General features: G+C 42.8%; 1 protein-coding gene across 5 annotated transcripts in view; it reads left to right on the top strand.

The window, feature by feature from the left end:
* Positions 1-21,184, top strand: part of myh14 (myosin, heavy chain 14, non-muscle) — a 75,874-nt gene that overhangs the window by 14,227 nt on the left and 40,463 nt on the right. For all 5 annotated transcript variants that reach the window (XM_082975556.1, XM_082975558.1, XM_082975555.1 and 2 more), the window contains exons 4-10: positions 4,322-4,478; positions 12,976-13,003; positions 13,685-13,799; positions 17,542-17,589; positions 19,410-19,502; positions 19,663-19,726; positions 19,941-20,039. In XM_082975556.1, the coding sequence (XP_082831682.1) occupies positions 4,322-4,478; positions 12,976-13,003; positions 13,685-13,799; positions 17,542-17,589; positions 19,410-19,502; positions 19,663-19,726; positions 19,941-20,039 (604 nt within the window). The remainder of the gene's footprint in view (positions 1-4,321; positions 4,479-12,975; positions 13,004-13,684; positions 13,800-17,541; positions 17,590-19,409; positions 19,503-19,662; positions 19,727-19,940; positions 20,040-21,184) is intronic.

Genomic DNA, 21,184 nt, shown 5'->3' with positions numbered 1-21,184 from the left:
GCCCTACTCATACTGTAGGTTAATGGGTCCTACTCATACTGTAGGTTAATGGGTCCTACACATACTGTAGGTTAATGGGCCCTACTCATACTGTAGGTTAATGTGTCCTACTCATACTGTAGGTTAATATGTCCTACTCATACTGTAGGTTAATTGGCCCTACTCATACTGTAGGTTAATATGTCCTACTCATACTGTAGGTTAATATGTCCTACTCATACTGTAGGTTAATGGGTCCTACTCATACTGTAGGTTAATGGGTCCTACTCATACTGTAGGTTAATGGGCCCTACTCATACTGTAGGTTAATGGGCCCTACTCATACTGTAGGTTAATATGTCCTACTCATACTGTAGGTTAATATGTCCTACTCATACTGTAGGTTAATATGTCCTACTCATACTGTAGGTTAATATGTCCTACTCATACTGTAGGTTAATGTGTCCTACTCATACTGTAGGTTAATGGGTCCTACTCATACTGTAGGTTAATGTGTCCTACTCATACTGTAGGTTAATGGGTCCTACTCATACTGTAGGTTAATGGGGCTACAGGTTAGCAATGAACCCCGAGTCGGGATTGCTAACAAGGCTGGAAATTCAAAACATCAAAAATCTAATAATTTCAATTTCTCAAACAATCAACTATTTTACACAATTTAAAAGATAAACATCTCCTTAATCTAACCACATTGTTCGATTTTCAAAGAGGCTTTACGGCAAAAGCATAAAGTTAGATTATGTTAGGACAGTACATAGCCACAAAAGTACAAACATCCATTTTCAATTCAAGGTCAGGCGTCACCAAAAGCAGAAACCAGCTAGAATTATGCACTAACCTTTGTCAATCTCCATCAGATGACACTCCTAGGACATTATGTTATACAATACATGCATTTTTTGTTCCATCAAGTTCATATTTATATCCAAAAACAGCATTTTACAGTAGCGTGAAATTCAGATATTTTTTCTTCTCTGAAATGCTTCCGGTGAACATAACAAAATTACTATTCGAAAACATTGGTAAATTATAATATTGTCATTCAAAGAATAATATATTATCATCTCGTAATTGCTACCGAATGGCCAGATCTCAAAATAACTTTACTGGGAAATCACATATTGCAATAAACGGGTGCTATGCTAAGAACAATAAGCTATGCTATACAGTTAGCATCCTCTAATATCGATAATAACATTGTAAATATCCCCTTACCTTTGATTATCTCCATCAGAAGGCACTGCCAGGAATCCCAGGTCCGGAACAAATGTGGTTTCTTTTGACAAAGTTCATAATTTATGTCCAAATAACACCAAGTAGTTAGCGTTCATTATGCTCCCACAAAACGTGGTGGGGGGGGGTGTAAAATCACGCCGAAAAGCTAAAAAAACCTAGTAAATAATCTATTTACGTTCGTTCAAACATGTCAAACGTTGTTTAGCATTAAACTTTTGGTCCATTTTTAACGTTAAACATCAGTAATATTTTCACACAACCTATCCTATGTCTAGATAAACAATTATGAAAAACTCACGCTTCTCAGATTTATGCGCAGGCGCAAAAAAATGAAGTGACGACATGTCAACTTCCTTGCATTCTAATTTGCTCTCTGTTTATCATAGACGCTTCAAACAACTTTATAAAGATCGTTGACATCTAGTGGAAGCCGTAGGTGTTGCGAAATGAATCCTTTCTCACTATGGTATCTATAAAACAATGACACTAAATAGTACAGTCACAAAATTCACATTTTTTTTATCTATTTTTCACATGTTTTTGCCTGCAATATGAGTTTTGTTATACTTACAGACACCATTCAAACTGTTTTAGAAAATTCAGAGTGTTTTCTATCCGAATGTGTTAATAATATGCATATCCTAGCTTCTGAGTTGGTGTAGGAGGCAGTTAAAAATGGGCACATATTTTTTTCAAAATTTCTCAATACTGCCCCCGAGCCCCAACAGGTTAATGGGTCCTACTCATACTGTAGGTTAATGTGTCCTACTCATACTGTAGGTTAATATGTCCTACTCATACTGTAGGTTAATGGGCCCTACTCATACTGTAGGTTAATGTGTCCTACTCATACTGTAGGTTAATATGTCCTACTCATACTGTAGGTTAATATGTCCTACTCATACTGTAGGTTAATGTGTCCTACTCATACTGTAGGTTAATATGTCCTACTCATACTGTAGGTTAATGGGTCCTACTCATACTGTAGGTTAATATGTCCTACTCATACTGTAGGTTAATATGTCCTACTCTTACTGTAGGTTAATATGTCCTACTCATACTGTAGGTTAATGGGCCCTACTCATACTGTAGGTTAATGGGTCCTACTCATACTGTAGGTTAATGGGTCCTACTCATACCGTAGGTTAATGGGTCCTACTCATACTGTAGGTTAATGTGTCCTACTCATACTGTAGGTTAATATGTCCTACTCATACTGTAGGTTAGTGGGCCCTACTCATACTGTAGGTTAATGGGTCCTACTCATACTGTAGGTTAATGGGTCCTACTCATACTGTAGGTTAATGGGCCCTACTCATACTGTAGGTTAATATGTCCTACTCATACTGTAGGTTAATATGTCCTACTCTTACTGTAGGTTAATATGTCCTACTCATACTGTAGGTTAATGGGCCCTACTCATACTGTAGGTTAATATGTCCTACTCATACTGTAGGTTAATGGGTCCTACTCATACTGTAGGTTAATGTGTCCTACTCATACTGTAGGTTAATGTGTCCTACTCATACTGTAGGTTAATATGTCCTACTCATACTGTAGGTTAATGGGTCCTACTCATACTGTAGGTTAATATGTCCTACTCATACTGTAGGTTAATGTGTCCTACTCATACTGTAGGTTAATGGGCCCTACTCATACTGTAGGTTAATGGGTCCTACTCATACTGTAGGTTAATGGGTCCTACTCATACTGTAGGTTAATGGGCCCTACTCATACTGTAGGTTAATGGGTCCTACTCATACTGTAGGTTAATGTGTCCTACTCATACTGTAGGTTAATGTGTCCTACTCATACTGTAGGTTAATGTGTCCTACTCATACTGTAGGTTAATGTGTTCTACTCATACTGTAGGTTAATGTGTCCTACTCATACTGTAGGTTAATGTGTCCTACTCATACTGTAGGTGAATGGGTCCTACTCATACTGTAGGTTAATATGTCCTACTCATACTGTAGGTTAATGTGTCCTACTCATACTGTAGGTTAATATGTCCTACTCATACTGTAGGTTAATGGGTCCTACTCATACTGTAGGTTAATGGGCCCTACTCATACTGTAGGTTAATGGGTCCTACTCATACTGTAGGCTAATGTGTCCTACTCATACTGTAGGTTAATATGTCCTACTCATACTGTAGGTTAATGGGTCCTACTCATACTGTAGGTTAATGGGTTCTACTCATACTGTAGGTTAATGGGCCCTACTCATACTGTAGGTTAATGGGTCCTACTCATACTGTAGGTTAATGTGTTCTACTCATACTGTAGGTTAATATGTCCTACTCATACTGTAGGTTAATGTGTCCTACTCATACTGTAGGTTAATGGGCCCTACTCATACTGTAGGTTAATGGGTCCTACTCATACTGTAGGCTAATGTGTCCTACTCATACTGTAGGTTAATATGTCCTATTCATACTGTAGGTTAATGTGTCCTACTCATACTGTAGGTTAATGGGCCCTACTCATACTGTAGGTTAATGGGCCCTACTCATACTGTAGGCTAATGTGTCCTACTCATACTGTAGGTTAATGGGTCCTACTCATACTGTAGGTTAATGGGTCCTACTCATACTGTAGGTTAATGGGTCCTACTCATACTGTAGGTTAATGTGTCCTACTCATACTGTAGGTTAATGTGTCCTACTCAAACTGTAGGTTAATGGGTCCTACTCATACTGTAGGTTAATATGTCCTACTCATACTGTAGGTTAATATGTCCTACTCATACTGTATGTTAATGTGTCCTACTCATACTGTAGGTTAATATGTCCTACTCATACTGTAGGTTAATGGGTCCTACTTATACTGTAGGTTAATGGGTCCTACTCATACTGTAGGTTAATATGGGGTGAATGTTGGGCGGGATTGACCCTCCCTCTCCTAATGTAGCTGTTATATGACTCAGATTAGGTGTGTGTGTGTGATATGACATTACCTGGCTTAATGGTTGGGGCTAGGCATTGGGAGGGCATGGGTCGTTGAGATTAAGCATGGTATTTTAGTTATCATTGAACTTTGTGTATATCTATCCTGGGTGTGTGTGTGTGTGTGTGTGTTTGCAGACATACTCGGGCCTGTTCTGTGTGGTGATCAACCCTTATAAGAACCTGCCCATCTACACAGAGTCTATAGTGGAGATGTACCGAGGGAAGAAACGCCATGAGATGCCCCCTCACATCTACGCTATATCAGAGGCTGCCTACCGCAGCATGCTACAAGGTAACCCTAACCCCTGACCTCTAACCCCTGACCCCCTCACATCTACGCCATATCAAAGCAATTTGTTATGATTTTCATACGTGCATTTTCGTGGAACAGTTTCATTTCAATAATAATGTTTTCATTTCTCAAAATCATTGTCACGTGGTTAATCATAAAAATATGAATTAAAATGATAAAACTCTAAAAGTAAAAATTCTACTAATGCGAGAGCACCAGCCTCTGCCTTATGGACACATTGAGAGGCTACACTGTGATCATTGGCGGCTTAATAGCCTAAATGAGCGCATGGAACTCAGAGATGGCCATGCAGCCCAGAGATGGCCAATGCAACCGTTGTCAACTAAGTAAAAATACATAAAGCCGACAAATAAAAACTGTCGAAAATATACAGATGAAAATTCTGGTTCTTTCAATCACATTTCAATCACATTCATCAACAGTTGAAGTCTGAAGTTTACATACACTTAGGTTGGAGTCGTTAAAACTTGTTTTTCAACCACTCCACAAATTTCTTGTTAACAAACTATAGTTTTGGCATATCGGTTAGGACATCTACTTTGTGCATGACACAAGTAATTTTTCCAACAATTGTTTATAGACAGATTATTTCACTTATAATTCACTGTATCACAATTCCAGTGGGTCAGAAGTTTACATACACTAAGTTGACTGTGCCTTTAAACAGCTTGGAAAATTCCAGAAAATTATGTCATGGCTTTAGAAGCTTCTAATAGTCTAATTGACATCATTTGAGTCAATTGGAGGTGTACCTGTGGATGTATTTCAAGGCCTACCTTCAAACTCAGTGCCTCTTTGCTTGACAGCATGGGGAAAATCAAAATAAATCAGCCAAGACCTCAGAAAAAAAATGGTAGTCCTCCACAAGTCTGGTTCATCCTTGGGAGCAATTTTCAAACACCTGAAAGTACCACGTTCATCTGTACAAACAATAGTATGCAAGTATAAACACCATGGGACCACGCAGCCATCATACCGCTCAGGAAGGTGTGAAAAGTGCAAATCAATCCCAGAACAGCAGCAAAGGACCTTGTGAAGATGCTGGAGGAAACAGGTACAAAAGTATCTATATCCACAGTAAAACGATTCCAATATCGACATAACCTGAAAGGCCGCTCAGCAAGGAAGAAGCCACTGCTCCAAAACCACCATAAAAAAGCCAGACTACGGTTTGCAACTGCACATGGGGACAAAGATCATACTTTTTGGAGAAATGTTCTCTGGTCTGATGAAACAAAAATAGAACTGTTTGGCCATAATGACCATTGTTATGCTTGGAGGAAAAAGGGTGAGGCTTGCAAGCCAAAGAACATCATCCCAACCGGGAAGCACGGGGTGGCAGCATCATGTTGTGGGGGTGCTTTGCTGCAGGAGGGACTGGTGCACTTCACAAAATAGATGGCATCATGAGGCAGGAAAATTATGTGGATATATTGAAGCAACATCTCAAGACATCAGTTAGGAAGTTAAAGCTTGGTCACAAATGGGTCTTCCAAATGGACAATGACCCCAAGCATACTTCCAAAGTTGTGGCAAAATGCTTAAGGACAACAAAGTCAAGGTATTTGAGTGGCCATCACAAAGCCCTGAACTCAATCCCATGGAAAATTTGTGGGCAGAACTGAAAATGCGTGGGCTCTGTTACACCAGCTCTGTCAGGAGCAATGGGCCAAAATTCACCCAACTTATTGTGGGAAGCTTGTGGAAGGCTACCCGAAACGTTTGACCCAAGTTAAACAATTTAAAGGCAATGCTACCAAATACTAATTGAGTGTATGTAAACTTCTGACCCACTGGGAATGTGATGAAAGAAATAAAAGCTGAAATAAATTATTTTCTCTACTATTATTCTGACATTTCACATTCTTAAAATAAAGTGGTGATCCTAACTGACAGGGACTTTTTACTCTGATTAAATGTCAGGAATTGTGAAAAACTGAGTTTAAATGTATTTGGCTAAGGTGTATTTAAACTTCCGACTAAGGTGTATTTAAACTTCCGCCTTTTCCCACACACGCTGCCTGTGAAGGACTTCCTCATATGCTATTTCTCTCCTGTTCTATTGGTTTTCATATCAACTTTCCTTCGTTGTCCTGAAGCCAAATGCACAATCCTAGTCATATTAGCAACCCATCCTAGCTGTTGCATCTTTTGATTCACCCTCTTTCTAAGTTTCTAACAGAGATTTTTTTTTAATTTCCCTTTTTCTCGATATCCAATTGCGATCCAATTACGATCTTGTCTCATCGCTAAACTCCCCAATGAAATCAGGAGAGGCTAAGGTAGGGTCATGCGTCCCCCGAAACATGACCCGCCAAACCGCGCTTCTTAACACCCTCCCGCTTAACCTGGAAGCCAGCTGCACCAATGTGTCGAAGGAAACACCGTTCAACTGACGACCGAAGTCAGCCTGCAGGTGCCCGGCCCGCCAAAAGGAGTCGCTAGAGCACGATGAGCCAAGTAAAGCCCCCCCGGCCAAAACCTCCCCTAAACCAGACGACACTGGGCCAATTGTGTGCCACCCTATGGGACTCCCTGTCACGGCCGGTTGTGACACAGCCCGGGATCGAACCCGGGTCTGTAGTGACACCTCAAGCACTGCGATGCAGTGCTTTACACCGCTGCGGGAGGCCTGAAAATGTATTTTTTGGGGATAATTCATTACAGGAGTTGCATGTTTTGTTCTGATGAATTACCATAATCTAAATGGGATTTCTGTCATTCTGAGCACCGTAAGTGGACGCGCTAAGGGGTTACGCAACCAATGCATATGTGTAACGGCTGTCGTCGGGAATAGAGGACCAAAACGCAGCAGGAATGTGGATGCTCATCTTGTATTTATTTTTAAACAAAGTGAACACCAAAATAACAAAAAGAAGAACTCACGAACAACAAAACAGTCTTGTCATGCTCACACAGGCAAAACAAGAAACAATCTCCCACAACACTACACCAAACAATTACCCATATATAGGACTCTCAATCAGAGGCAACGAGAAAGCACCTACCTCCAATTGAGAGTCCAACCCCCCATCAACCTAAACATAGAAATACCACAAACCAGAAAGAACATAGAAATACAAAACATAGAACATAGACCAAAACCCGGAAATAATAAATCAAACACCCTACTACATAAATCACCACCCCGAACCACATAAACAAAATACCCTCTGCCACGTCCTGACCAAACTACAATAACAAATAACCCTTATACTGGTCAGGACGTGACAGTACCCCCCCCCCTAAAGGTGCAGACCCCGGATGCACCTCATAAATAAAAGAAATAAAAACAACAACAACAAAAATCCCCCTAAACTAAAGGGAGGGAAGGGAGGGTGGCTGCCGTCACCGACGGCACTTGTGCTACACCCCCCCTCCCCAACCCACCTATACAGGAGGTGGTTCTGGCTCCGGTCTACTGTCCTCCAGAATGCAGACAGACTTGCTCAGTTTCAGGCCGTAGGCAGACTCCCATCGTTCCGGATCGTAGTTTGTGGAAGCATATGGAAACATTGGCAATGAGAATCTCTTGGTGCTCCAAAGGACTTTTCCCACGCCACATGTATTATGATAGGAGCGTGACAAACAGACACTGATTGCTCCACTCCTCCATTTAAACCGGTTAGAGACAGATTGAGCAACGTTTCTGCCCCGAAGTCAATTCATTAGACGACAAGACTGTCTCTCTCTCTCTCTCTCTCTCTCTCTCTCTCTCTCTCTCTCTCTCTCTCTCTCTCTCTCTCTCTCTCTCTCTCTTATTCTTTCTTTCTTTCAATGTGACAGGTGTGTGTCCGTGATCTGTGATCCTATTGATAATTGAACCAGTATGACCGGTGTCCATGCATGTCTGTGCACATTTGTGCGTGCGTGTGTGTGTGTGTGCTTGCCTCTCTGTGTGTGTGTCTGTGGTTCCGAGGAAACCTTTAAAACAAACACACCAAAAATGTAACAGACAAGGTCAGGCCATTGTGTTGGTGTCTGCAGTGTGGGCTGGAGCAGAGGTCTGAGGTCTGTCTGGAGAGACCACTTCTGTGGCTTTGACCTCCTTCCTCCTCACTACACGACAATGCTGCTCAGTGAGAGCTGTTGAAATCACACACACACTGACAGCCTTTGTGTTTCAGTCAGGTTCTCTGAGATAGATTGACAAGTGTATCGATCCCCCTGTTACAGTGATTACTGGTGTAAGAAGTGAAGGTAGTACTGTTACAGTGATTACTGGTGTAAGAAGTGAAGGTAGTACTGTTACAGTGATTACTGATGTAAGAAGTGAAGGTAGTACTGTTACAGTGATTACTGGTGTAAGAAGTGAAGGTAGTACTGTTACAGTGATTACTGGTGTAAGAAGTGAAGGTAGTACTGTTACAGTGATTACTGGTGTAAGAAGTGAAGGTAGTACTGTTACAGTGATTACTGGTGTAAGAAGTGAAGGTAGTACTGTTACAGTGATTACTGGTGTAAGAAGTGAAGGTAGTACTGTTACAGTGATTACTGATGTAAGACTGAAGGTAGTACTGTTACAGTGATTACTGGTGTAAGAAGTGAAGGTAGTACTGTTACAGTGATTACTGATGTAAGAAGTGAAGGTAGTACTGTTACAGTGATTACTGATGTAAGAAGTGAAGGTAGTACTGTTACAGTGATTACTGATGTAAGAAGTGAAGGTAGTACTGTTACAGTGATTACTGATGTAAGACTGAAGGTAGTACTGTTACAGTGATTACTGATGTAAGAAGTGAAGGTAGTACTGTTACAGTGATTACTGGTGTAAGAAGTGAAGGTAGTACTGTTACAGTGATTACTGGTGTAAGAAGTGAAGGTAGTACTGTTACAGTGATTACTGATGTAAGAAGTGAAGGTAGTACTGTTACAGTGATTACTGGTGTAAGAAGTGAAGGTAGTACTGTTACAGTGATTACTGGTGTAAGAAGTGAAGGTAGTACTGTTACAGTGATTACTGATGTAAGAAGTGAAGGTAGTACTGTTACAGTGATTACTGGTGTAAGAAGTGAAGGTAGTACTGTTACAGTGATTACTGGTGTAAGAAGTGAAGGTAGTACTGTTACAGTGATTACTGATGTAAGAAGTGAAGGTAGTACTGTTACAGTGATTACTGGTGTAAGAAGTGAAGGTAGTACTGTTACAGTGATTACTGGTGTAAGAAGTGAAGGTAGTACTGTTACAGTGATTACTGGTGTAAGAAGTGAAGGTAGTACTGTTACAGTGATTACTGATGTAAGAAGTGAAGGTAGTACTGTTACAGTGATTACTGGTGTAAGAAGTGAAGGTAGTACTGTTACAGTGATTACTGGTGTAAGAAGTGAAGGTAGTACTGTTACAGTGATTACTGGTGTAAGAAGTGAAGGTAGTACTGTTACAGTGATTACTGATGTAAGAAGTGAAGGTAGTACTGTTACAGTGATTACTGGTGTAAGAAGTGAAGGTAGTACTGTTACAGTGATTACTGGTGTAAGAAGTGAAGGTAGTACTGTTACAGTGATTACTGATGTAAGAAGTGAAGGTAGTACTGTTACAGTGATTACTGGTGTAAGAAGTGAAGGTAGTACTGTTACAGTGATTACTGGTGTAAGAAGTGAAGGTAGTACTGTTACAGTGATTACTGATGTAAGAAGTGAAGGTAGTACTGTTACAGTGATTACTGATGTAAGAAGTGAAGGTAGTACTGTTACAGTGATTACTGGTGTAAGAAGTGAAGGTAGTACTGTTACAGTGATTACTGGTGTAAGAAGTGAAGGTAGTACTGTTACAGTGATTACTGGTGTAAGAAGTGAAGGTAGTACTGTTACAGTGATTACTGGTGTAAGAAGTGAAGGTAGTACTGTTACAGTGATTACTGGTGTAAGAAGTGAAGGTAGTACTGTTACAGTGATTACTGGTGTAAGAAGTGAAGGTAGTACTGTTACAGTGATTACTGGTGTAAGAAGTGAAGGTAGTACTGTTACAGTGATTACTGGTGTAAGAAGTGAAGGTAGTACTGTTACAGTGATTACTGGTGTAAGAAGTGAAGGTAGTACTGTTACAGTGATTACTGGTGTAAGAAGTGAAGGTAGTACTGTTACAGTGATTACTGGTGTAAGAAGTGAAGGTAGTACTGTTACAGTGATTACTGGTGTAAGAAGTGAAGGTAGTACTGTTACAGTGATTACTGGTGTAAGAAGTGAAGGTAGTACTGTTACAGTGATTACTGGTGTAAGAAGTGAAGGTAGTACTGTTACAGTGATTACTGGTGTAAGAAGTGAAGGTAGTACTGTTACAGTGATTACTGGTGTAAGAAGTGAAGGTAGTACTGTTACAGTGATTACTGGTGTAAGAAGTGAAGGTAGTACTGTTACAGTGATTACTGGTGTAAGAAGTGAAGGTAGTACTGTTACAGTGATTACTGGTGTAAGAAGTGAAGGTAGTACTGTTACAGTGATTACCGGTGTAAGAAGTGAAGGTAGTACTGTTACAGTGATTACTGGTGTAAGAAGTGAAGGTAGTACTGTTACAGTGATTACTGGTGTAAGAAGTGAAGGTAGTACTGTTACAGTGATTACTGGTGTAAGAAGTGAAGGTAGTACTGTTACAGTGATTACTGGTGTAAGAAGTGAAGGTAGTACTGTTACAGTGATTACTGGTGTAAGAAGTGAAGGTAGTACTGTTACAGTGATTACTGATGTAAGAAGTGAAGGTAGTACTGTTACAGTGATTACTGGTGTAAGAAGTGAAGGTAGTACTGTTACAGTGATTACTGATGTAAGAAGTGAAGGTAGTACTGTTACAGTGATTACTGGTGTAAGAAGTGAAGGTAGTACTGTTACAGTGATTACTGGTGTAAGAAGTGAAGGTAGTACTGTTACAGTGATTACTGGTGTAAGAAGTGAAGGTAGTACTGTTACAGTGATTACTGGTGTAAGAAGTGAAGGTAGTACTGTTACAGTGATTACTGATGTAAGAAGTGAAGGTAGTACTGTTACAGTGATTACTGGTGTAAGAAGTGAAGGTAGTACTGTTACAGTGATTACTGGTGTAAGAAGTGAAGGTAGTACTGTTACAGTGATTACTGGTGTAAGAAGTGAAGGTAGTACTGTTACAGTGATTACTGATGTAAGAAGTGAAGGTAGTACTGTTACAGTGATTACTGATGTAAGAAGTGAAGGTAGTACTGTTACAGTGATTACTGGTGTAAGAAGTGAAGGTAGTACTGTTACAGTGATTACTGGTGTAAGAAGTGAAGGTAGTACTGTTACAGTGATTACTGATGTAAGAAGTGAAGGTAGTACTGTTACAGTGATTACTGGTGTAAGAAGTGAAGGTAGTACTGTTACAGTGATTACTGATGTAAGAAGTGAAGGTAGTACTGTTACAGTGATTACTGGTGTAAGAAGTGAAGGTAGTACTGTTACAGTGATTACTGGTGTAAGAAGTGAAGGTAGTACTGTTACAGTGATTACTGGTGTAAGAAGTGAAGGTAGTACTGTTACAGTGATTACTGGTGTAAGAAGTGAAGGTAGTACTGTTACAGTGATTACTGGTGTAAGAAGTGAAGGTAGTACTGTTACAGTGATTACTGATGTAAGAAGTGAAGGTAGTACTGTTACAGTGATTACTGGTGTAAGAAGTGAAGGTAGTACTGTTACAGTGATTACTGGTGTAAGAAGTGAAGGTAGTACTGTTACAGTGATTACTGGTGTAAGAAGTGAAGGTAGTACTGTTACAGTGATTACTGGTGTAAGAAGTGAAGGTAGTACTGTTACAGTGATTACTGGTGTAAGAAGTGAAGGTAGTACTGTTACAGTGATTACTGGTGTAAGAAGTGAAGGTAGTACTGTTACAGTGATTACTGGTGTAAGAAGTGAAGGTAGTACTGTTACAGTGATTACTGGTGTAAGAAGTGAAGGTGGTACTGTTACAGTGATTACTGGTGTAAGAAGTGAAGGTGGTACTGTTACAGTGATTACTGGTGTAAGAAGTGAAGGTAGTACTGTTACAGTGATTACTGGTGTAAGAAGTGAAGGTAGTACTGTTACAGTGATTACTGGTGTAAGAAGTGAAGGTAGTACTGTTACAGTGATTACTGGTGTAAGAAGTGAAGGTAGTACTGTTACAGTGATTACTGATGTAAGAAGTGAAGGTAGTACTGTTACAGTGATTACTGGTGTAAGAAGTGAAGGTAGTACTGTTACAGTGATTACTGGTGTAAGAAGTGAAGGTAGTACTGTTACAGTGATTACTGGTGTAAGAAGTGAAGGTAGTACTGTTACAGTGATTACTGGTGTAAGAAGTGAAGGTAGTACTGTTACAGTGATTACTGGTGTAAGAAGTGAAGGTAGTACTGTTACAGTGATTACTGGTGTAAGAAGTGAAGGTAGTACTGTTACAGTGATTACTGGTGTAAGAAGTGAAGGTAGTACTGTTCAATGGGTAATATGAAAGACTAACATTTTCTGCTTTTATTATTATTCTCTCACAGACAGAGAAGATCAATCTATCCTCTGCACGTGAGTAACCTGGGGTTATATATCTGTCTGCCTGTCTACCTGTCTGTCTGCCTGTCTTGTCTGCCTGTCTTGCCTGTCTGTTTGCCTGTCTGTCTGCCTGTCTTGCCTGTCTGTTTGCCTGTCTGTCTGCCTGCCTTGTCTGTCTGTTGGCCTGTCTTGGCTGCCTGTCTTGTCTGTCTGTCGTCTGTCTGTATTCTCACCATGGTAAATGATCCCAGTTTAGATTACTGAAGCTGAGTATAGCTTAGTTTCTGTTAGGATCCTGTTTTTAGCCTTTTACAGCCCAGTCCCCCTCCAACACTAGAAGTATATTTAGTTCCCCTGTATTTCTCCTGTATTCTCCTTTATTCCCATCCAACAGCAACACAATGACTAGTGTCTGTATCCTACACACCTGCTCTCTGTGTATAGAGGAATACACTGCATGGTTCCGCTGTTCACTGGTGGCCTACACGTGTGTATAGTGTCCTTTCTGTTATATGTGTTTGTGTTGTGTTTATATGTCCTTCATAACTAGGCTGTATATGTGTGTTTTTATGGAGGACCCTTGTGAAACGAGATGTGGTTTATGTGTGTGTGTGTGTGTGTGTGTGTGTGTGTGTGTGTGTGTGTGTGTGTGTGTGTGTGTGTGTGTGTGTGTGTGTGTGTGTGTGTGTGTGTGTGTGTGTGTGTGTGTTCCAGCGGAGAGTCTGGCGCAGGGAAGACAGAGAACACTAAGAAAGTCATCCAGTATCTGGCTCATGTGGCCTCGTCCCATAAGACTGGAACTCTGGGTAGAAACAAGGAGGCCTCACAGGTAAACTGGGGAAGGAGAGAGAGAGGGAGAGGGGGAGGGGGAGAGGAGGAGGAAAGGAGAGCTTGGTTAGGAGACAAAGACAGAGAAGGGGAAGAAGATGTGAGGAAAGAGATGAATTGGATGAAGAAGGACAAGAATAGGAAGAGGATTGATTGATGGATGATGTTTATTGTCCTGACTGAGGGAGAGGGTTGATTGATGGATGATGTTTATTGTCCTGACTGAGGGAGAGGTTTGATTGATGGATGATGTTTATTGTCCTGACTGAGGGAGAGGGTTGATTGATGGATGATGTTTATTGTCCTGACTGAGGGAGAGGTTTGATTGATGGATGATGTTTATTGTCCTGACTGAGGGAGAGGGTTGATTGATGGATGATGTTTATTGTCCTGACTGAAGGAGAGGATTGATGGATGATGTTTATTGTCCTGACTGAGGGAGAGGTTTGATTGATGGATGGATGATGTTTATTGTCCTGACTGAGGGAGAGGATTGATTAATGGATTATGTTTATTGTCCTGACTGAGGGAGTGGGTTGATTGATGGATGATGTTTATTGTCCTGACTGAGGGAGAGGATGGATGGATGATGTTTATTGTCCTGACTGAGGGAGTGGGTTGATTGATGGATGATGTTTATTGTCCTGACTGAGGGAGAGGGTTGATTGATTGATGGATGATGTTTATTGTCCTGACTGAGGGAGAGGATTGATTGATGGATGATGTTTATTGTCCTGACTGAGGGAGTGGGTTGATTGATGGATGATGTTTATTGTCCTGACTGAGGGAGTGGGTTGATTGATGGATGATGTTTATTGTCCTGACTGAGGGAGAGGGTTGATTGATGGATTATGTTTATTGTCCTGATTGAGGGAGTGGGTTTATTGATTGATTGATTGATGGATGATGTTTATTGTCCTGACTGAGGGAGAGGGTTGATTGATGGATGATGTTTATTGTCCTGACTGAGGGAGTGGGTTGATTGATGGATGATGTTTATTGTCCTGACTGAGGGAGTGGGTTGATTGATTGATGGATGATGTTTATTGTCCTGACTGAGGGAGAGGGCTGATTGATTGATGGATGATGTTTATTGTCCTGACTGAGGGAGAGGGTTGATTGATGGATGATGTTTATTGTCCTGACTGAGGGAGAGGATTGATTGATTGATGGATGATGTTTATTGTCCTGACTGAGGGAGAGGGTTGATTGATGGATGATGTTTATTGTCCTGACTGAGGGAGAGGGTTGATTGATTGATGGATGATGTTTATTGTCCTGACTGAGGGAGTGGATTGATTGATTGATGGATGATGTTTATTGTCCTGACTGAGGGAGTGGATTGATTGATTGATGGATGATGTTTATTGTCCTGACTGAGGGAGTGGATTGATTGATTGATGGATGATGTTTATTGTCCTGACTGAGGGAGAGGATTGATTGATTGATGGATGATGTTTATTGTCCTGACTGAGGGAGAGGGTTGATTGATTGATGGATGATGTTTATTGTCCTGACTGAGGGAGAGGATTGATTGATTGATGGAGGATGTTTATTGTCCTGACTGAGGGAGAGGGTTGATTGATTGATGGATGATGTTTATTGTCCTGACTGAGGGAGAGGGTTGATTGATTGATGGATGATGTTTATTGTCCTGACTGAGGGAGAGGATTGATTGATTGATGGATGATGTTTATTGTCCTGACTGAGGGAGAGGGTTGATTGATTGATGGATGATGTTTATTGTCCTGACTGAGGGAGAGGATTGATTGATTGATGGATGATGTTTATTGTCCTGACTGAGGGAGAGGGTTGATTGATTGATGGATGATGTTTATTGTCCTGACTGAGGGAGTGGATTGATTGATTGATGGATGATGTTTATTGTCCTGACTGAGGGAGAGGGTTGATTGATTGATGGATGATGTTTATTGTCCTGACTGAGGGAGAGTTGTGATTGATTGATGGATGATGTTTATTGTCCTGACTGAGGGAGAGGATTGATTGATTGATGGATGATGTTTATTGTCCTGACTGAGGGAGAGGGTTGATTGATTGATGGATGATGTTTATTGTCCTGACTGAGGGAGAGGATTGATTGATTGATGGATGATGTTTATTGTCCTGACTGAGGGAGAGGATTGATTGATTGATGGATGATGTTTATTGTCCTGACTGAGGGAGAGGGTTGATTGATTGATGGATGATGTTTATTGTCCTGACTGAGGGAGAGGGTTGATTGATTGATGGATGATGTTTATTGTCCTGACTGAGGGAGTGGATTGATTGATTGATGGATGATGTTTATTGTCCTGACTGAGGGAGTGGATTGATTGATTGATGGATGATGTTTATTGTCCTGACTGAGGGAGTGGATTGATTGATTGATGGATGATGTTTATTGTCCTGACTGAGGGAGTGGATGGGGAAAGAGAATAAGGCAGGAAGAAAGTGAAAGAACGAGAGGGTGTAGGGATGACTTGTTATGACTTGTTATGAAGTTGTATTAAAGGTGTATATTGAAACTATGGTTGAAACAAGGTGTACTGCTACATTTAGCGTTACACTACATGTTGCTACTACTCCATGACTTCCTGTCTACTACTGTTCTTCTTGCTGATCAAGTGCTGCTGGAGGAATCATTATAGAGTGACCTCTATAATCATTCCTGTCTCTCTGCTCCTCTCCTCTCTCCCTGCCCTGTCCTCTCTCCCTGCCCTCTCCTCTCTCCCTGCCCTGTCCCCTCTCCCTGCCCTGTCCTCTCTCCCTGCCCTCTCCTCTCTCCCTGCCCTCTCCTCTCTCCCTGCCCTCTCCTCTCTCCCTGCCCTCTCCTCTCTCCCTGCCCTCTCCTCTCTCCCTGCCCTGTCCTCTCTCCCTGCCCTGTCCTCTCTCCCTGCCCTCTCCTCTCTCCCTGCCCTGTCCTCTCTCCCTGCCCTCTCCTCTCTCCCTGCCCTCTCCTCTCTCCCTGCCCTCTCCTCTCTCCCTGCCCTGTCCTCTCTCCCTGCCCTGTCCCCTCTCCCTGCCCTGTCCTCTCTCCCTGCCCTCTCCTCTCTCCCTGCCCTCTCCTCTCTCCCTGCCCTGTCCTCTCTCCCTGCCCTGTCCCCTCTCCCTGCCCTGTCCTCTCTCCCTGCCCTCTCCTCTCTCCCTGCCCTCTCCTCTCTCCCTGCCCTCTCCTCTCTCCCTGCCCTGTCCTCTCTCCCTGCCCTGTCCCCTCTCCCTGCCCTGTCCTCTCTCCCTGCCCTCTCCTCTCTCCCTGCCCTCTCCTCTCTCCCTGCCCTGTCCTCTCTCCCTGCCCTGTCCCCTCTCCCTGCCCTGTCCTCTCTCCCTGCCCTCTCCTCTCTCCCTGCCCTCTCCTCTCTCCCTGCCCTCTCCTCTCTCCCTGCCCTGTCCTCTCTCCCTGCCCTGTCCCCTCTCCCTGCCCTCTCCTCTCTCCCTGCCCTCTCCTCTCTCCCTGCCCTGTCCTCTCTCCCTGCCCTCTCCTCTCTCCCTGCCCTGTCCTCTCTCCCTGCCCTCTCCTCTCTCCCTGCCCTCTCCTCTCTCCCTGCCCTCTCCTCTCATTCCCCCTCTCATGTACTCTCCTCCCCCTACTGCCCCTTATCCTCCCCTTTTTCTACTGTTTTCCTTCTCTTCTTTCTCCTGTCCTTTCCTCCCTCTCTCCCTCCTCCCTCTTGATTTTGCATTCTCTCCTACCCTCTCTCCTCCAACCTCCCCCTCTTTCTTCTCCTTCTCTCCTGCGTGTTCAGATGGATGGCAGTAGGTCGTTGCCCCGGGGCAGTTCCATGGTGAACAGGGTGAGTGGGCTCTATCCTGTCCTGTCTTCTCCTCTTTCCTTCTCTTCTGTTCCAACTACCGATTCTGGTTTATGCTCCAGACTAACATCCTTTAACAACACCATTACTGATGTGTTCCTCCATACCTGTCTAGCATTTTGTTTTTGTTTGTACTGCATTCATTGGTCTGTTGTTGTCTTTTGTTGTTTGTTTGTCTCATCCGTTGATTCTCCTAACCTTCCCGTTTTTCTCAATCTCTCAGAGTGTGCAATATGTGAGTATAATATAAAGTATAAAGACTATTATCACCACTGTGGGCTGATTGAGGTAAGACATTGCAGAATTGCAGATAGATGTAGAATGTATAGAGCAGACATAATTATCTTGTTCAGTATAAGAGAGAATCTTGTCTGTTTTAGACAATACATTTCTGTCTGAATGTTCTGAAAAGTTGCTGTCTCCTGAATGAAAGCCCTGCTGTTCTCTGGGGTCTATGGGTGTTTGGCTTTTTACTGTACGGTATATCTGTAGCAACACCCAATGGGTGCTAGAATAAGTGGTGATGGGCGGGTCTATGAATCTCTCTCAACGTCCTGATTGGCTGGATTAACGACCTGTCAATTGTCAAACCATATACAGTTGCCCAATGAAAATGCTCTAGTTTCCTTATTGACAGCTGGTGTTAATCCCGCCCATAGGTGGGTCTCAGAATCATTCCCCTCATCGGTGAAGGAAAGATTTGGAATTCACTGATGATGCACAAAAGCTTGGTCTTAAAACAATCACCGATCTGAAAACCAGAGAGGTGGAAACTCCCCTAAACCCTTTGGACGCTTAGATAGAGCCATCACCTTCGTGATTACACCTATCCAGTCTTTTCTGATCTGCTATAGCACCGGACTATAGACCTCCCTCTCCATCCTCCCTTTACTGTGAATGAGCTCAATGCTTCATTCTGGTGGCCACACCTGTGAATGATGCCCTAATACACCAGGCATTTACCATGTAGAATAGTTAAGCATACATTCTGGCTGTCCAGGAGTCTCCACACATACCTGTCTGTGTGTGTGCGTGCTTTTTATGTGCGTGTGTTGTTGCGTGCGTGTGCACTTGGTGCTTTGTCTAGTCGTATGTGCATTGTTGGCAGTCTGAGCTTTGTTCCCATGCAAAGCCCTGGCTTCTTGCTGCGTGTAGCTTTGAGTGCTGCTTGGCTGGCGTTCTTTACCTGCCGCTTTTAAATCCACCTCCAGTAGCTCCCTAGCTAATGCTAATGCTACTGTACTTAAAGCTATAGAGCTAGTAGAGTTATAGCCTGAGCCACTGTGTAGCTAAAGCTAGAGCTAGCATCTGCGGCCATACTTTCTGATCTAACGCAGTGGTTCTCAACTGACACGATAAATCCATGTGAAATAGTGCAACAGCACAGGGACAGGCTATTACACAGCCTCTGTGCTAGTTGGTTTCTGCTTAAGCCACTTAGTCGTTGTCGCGCCAAGGTCTGGCCGAGGTCTTGGCAAGGCACCAACGTAGAGTCGTTGAATGCATAAAGTCTGGCACCTTGGCTGGCATATGTTAGATGGCTAGATGTTGAAAATGTCTGTAAGAGAACACATGAAAAGCTATTTATCTCTAGATTACTCTGGGCTCATCCTGTTGAGATGCTACTACAGACTGTATCTTGAAAATCAGAGTTGAGACCACTGGGTTACTGCCTTGTTTACTGGCTGATGAGTCTGGTCTCCCCTGTTTTCTACTGGGATTGGGGGAACAGTATTTTGGGTTGTGGAGTTGCTTTGTGATGCATGTCCCAGTGTTGATGCGGTGCCTGTCCTGTCCTCCAGGGGGAGCTAGAGAGACAGCTGCTACAGGCCAACCCCATCCTGGAGGCCTTCGGAAATGCCAAGACCGTCAAGAACGACAACTCCTCCAGATTTGTAAGAATGTATTAATATCTAGATTGATCCCAGATAAGATCTACAGTATATTTTTAATTGGCTGTAATTTTATTTACAGTGTTTGTTGTTGAGTTTGTATCATTTTTTCATTAATATGTTAATCATCAACTGCCACATTTCTTCTCCTCTTGTCTCTCAGGGCAAATTCATCCGTATTAACTTTGACGTGGCTGGATACATTGTCGGTGCCAACATTGAGACCTGTATCCTTCCTCTGCAGTCAGACTCTGTTTCGAGTCCCAACCTAAATATTACTGTTGTAACTCATTAGTATGCTCACTGGTGGGTCACTGCTAATCTGTCATCAGGTAGAAGTTGCCCTACACACAGGGGTCAGCTCAGGGAAGCAGGGGATGTAAAACTGCCCTTAGGTTAGTGTCTGGGGCTATTGAACCCTTCCTTTACCCCTGACCTCAGACCTGCTGGAGAAGTCGAGGGCGATCCGCCAGGCCAAAGATGAAAGGACCTTCCACATCTTCTACCAACTCATGTGTGGAGCTTCAGAGGCCACCAGAGGTGAGAGAGGGGGAGAGGAGAAAGAGAGGTTAGGAGAGGGAGGGGAGAAAGAGAGGGTAGGAGAGGGAGGGGAGAAAGAGAGGGTAGGAGAGGGAGGGGAGAAAGAGAGGGTAGGAGAGGGAGGGGAGAAAGAGAGGGTAGGAGAGGGAGGGGAGAAAGAGAGGGTAGGAGAGGGAGGGGAGAAAGAGAGGGTAGGAGAGGGAGCGGAGAAAGAGAGGGTAGGAGAGGGAGGGGAGAAAGAGAGGGTAGGAGAGGGAGGGGAGAAAGAGAGGGTAGGAGAGGGAGGGGAGAAAGAGAGGGTAGGAGAGGGAGCGGAGAAAGAGAGGGTAGGAGAGGGAGGGGAGAAAGAGAGGGTAGGAGAGGGAGGGGAGAAAGAGAGGGTAGGAGAGGGAGCGGAGAAAGAGAGGGTAGGAGAGGGTGGAAAGAAAGAGAGGGTAGGAGAGGGAGGGGAGAAAGAGAGGGTAGGAGAGGGAGGGTAGAAAGAGAGGGTGGGAGAGGGAGGGGAGAAAGATGGTAGGAGAGGAAGGGGAGAAAGAGAGGGTAGGAGAGGGAGGGGAGAAAGAGAGGGTAGGAGAGGGAGGGGAGAAAGTGGATGGGGTGAATAGATAGATCTGGTGAATAGGTAGATCTGGTGAATAGGTAGATCTGGTGAATAGGTAGATCTGGTGAATAGATAGATCTGGTGAATAGGTAGATCTGGTGAATAGGTAGATCTGGTGAATAGATAGATCTGGTGAATAGGTATATCTGGTGAATAGATAGATCTGGTGAATAGATAGATCTGGTGAATAGATAGATCTGGTGAATAGGTAGATCTGGTGAATAGGTAGATCTGGTGAATAGATAGATCTGGTGAATAGATAGATCTGGTGAATAGGTAGATCTGGTGAATAGATAGATCTGGTGAATAGATAGATCTGGTGAATAGATAGATCTGGTGAATAGGTAGATCTGGTGAATAGATAGATCTGGTGAATAGATAGATCTGGTGAATAGGTAGATCTGGTGAATAGGTAGATCTGTTTAATGTTTTTGTTAGAAAAATTTACTTTGATTCATGACATTTGATCCTTTTACTGATTACTGTCCTCTCTCTCTCTGTTTCCCTGTCTCTCTGTTTCCCTGTCTCTCTGTTTCCTTCTCTC

This window comes from Salmo salar, chromosome 05, assembly GCF_965601325.2.
Source record: "Salmo salar chromosome 05, fSalSal1, whole genome shotgun sequence".
Classification (NCBI taxonomy): domain Eukaryota; kingdom Metazoa; phylum Chordata; class Actinopteri; order Salmoniformes; family Salmonidae; genus Salmo; species Salmo salar.
The sequence above is the reverse complement of the archived record's forward strand: the minus strand, read 5'-3'. Positions and strand labels throughout refer to the sequence as shown.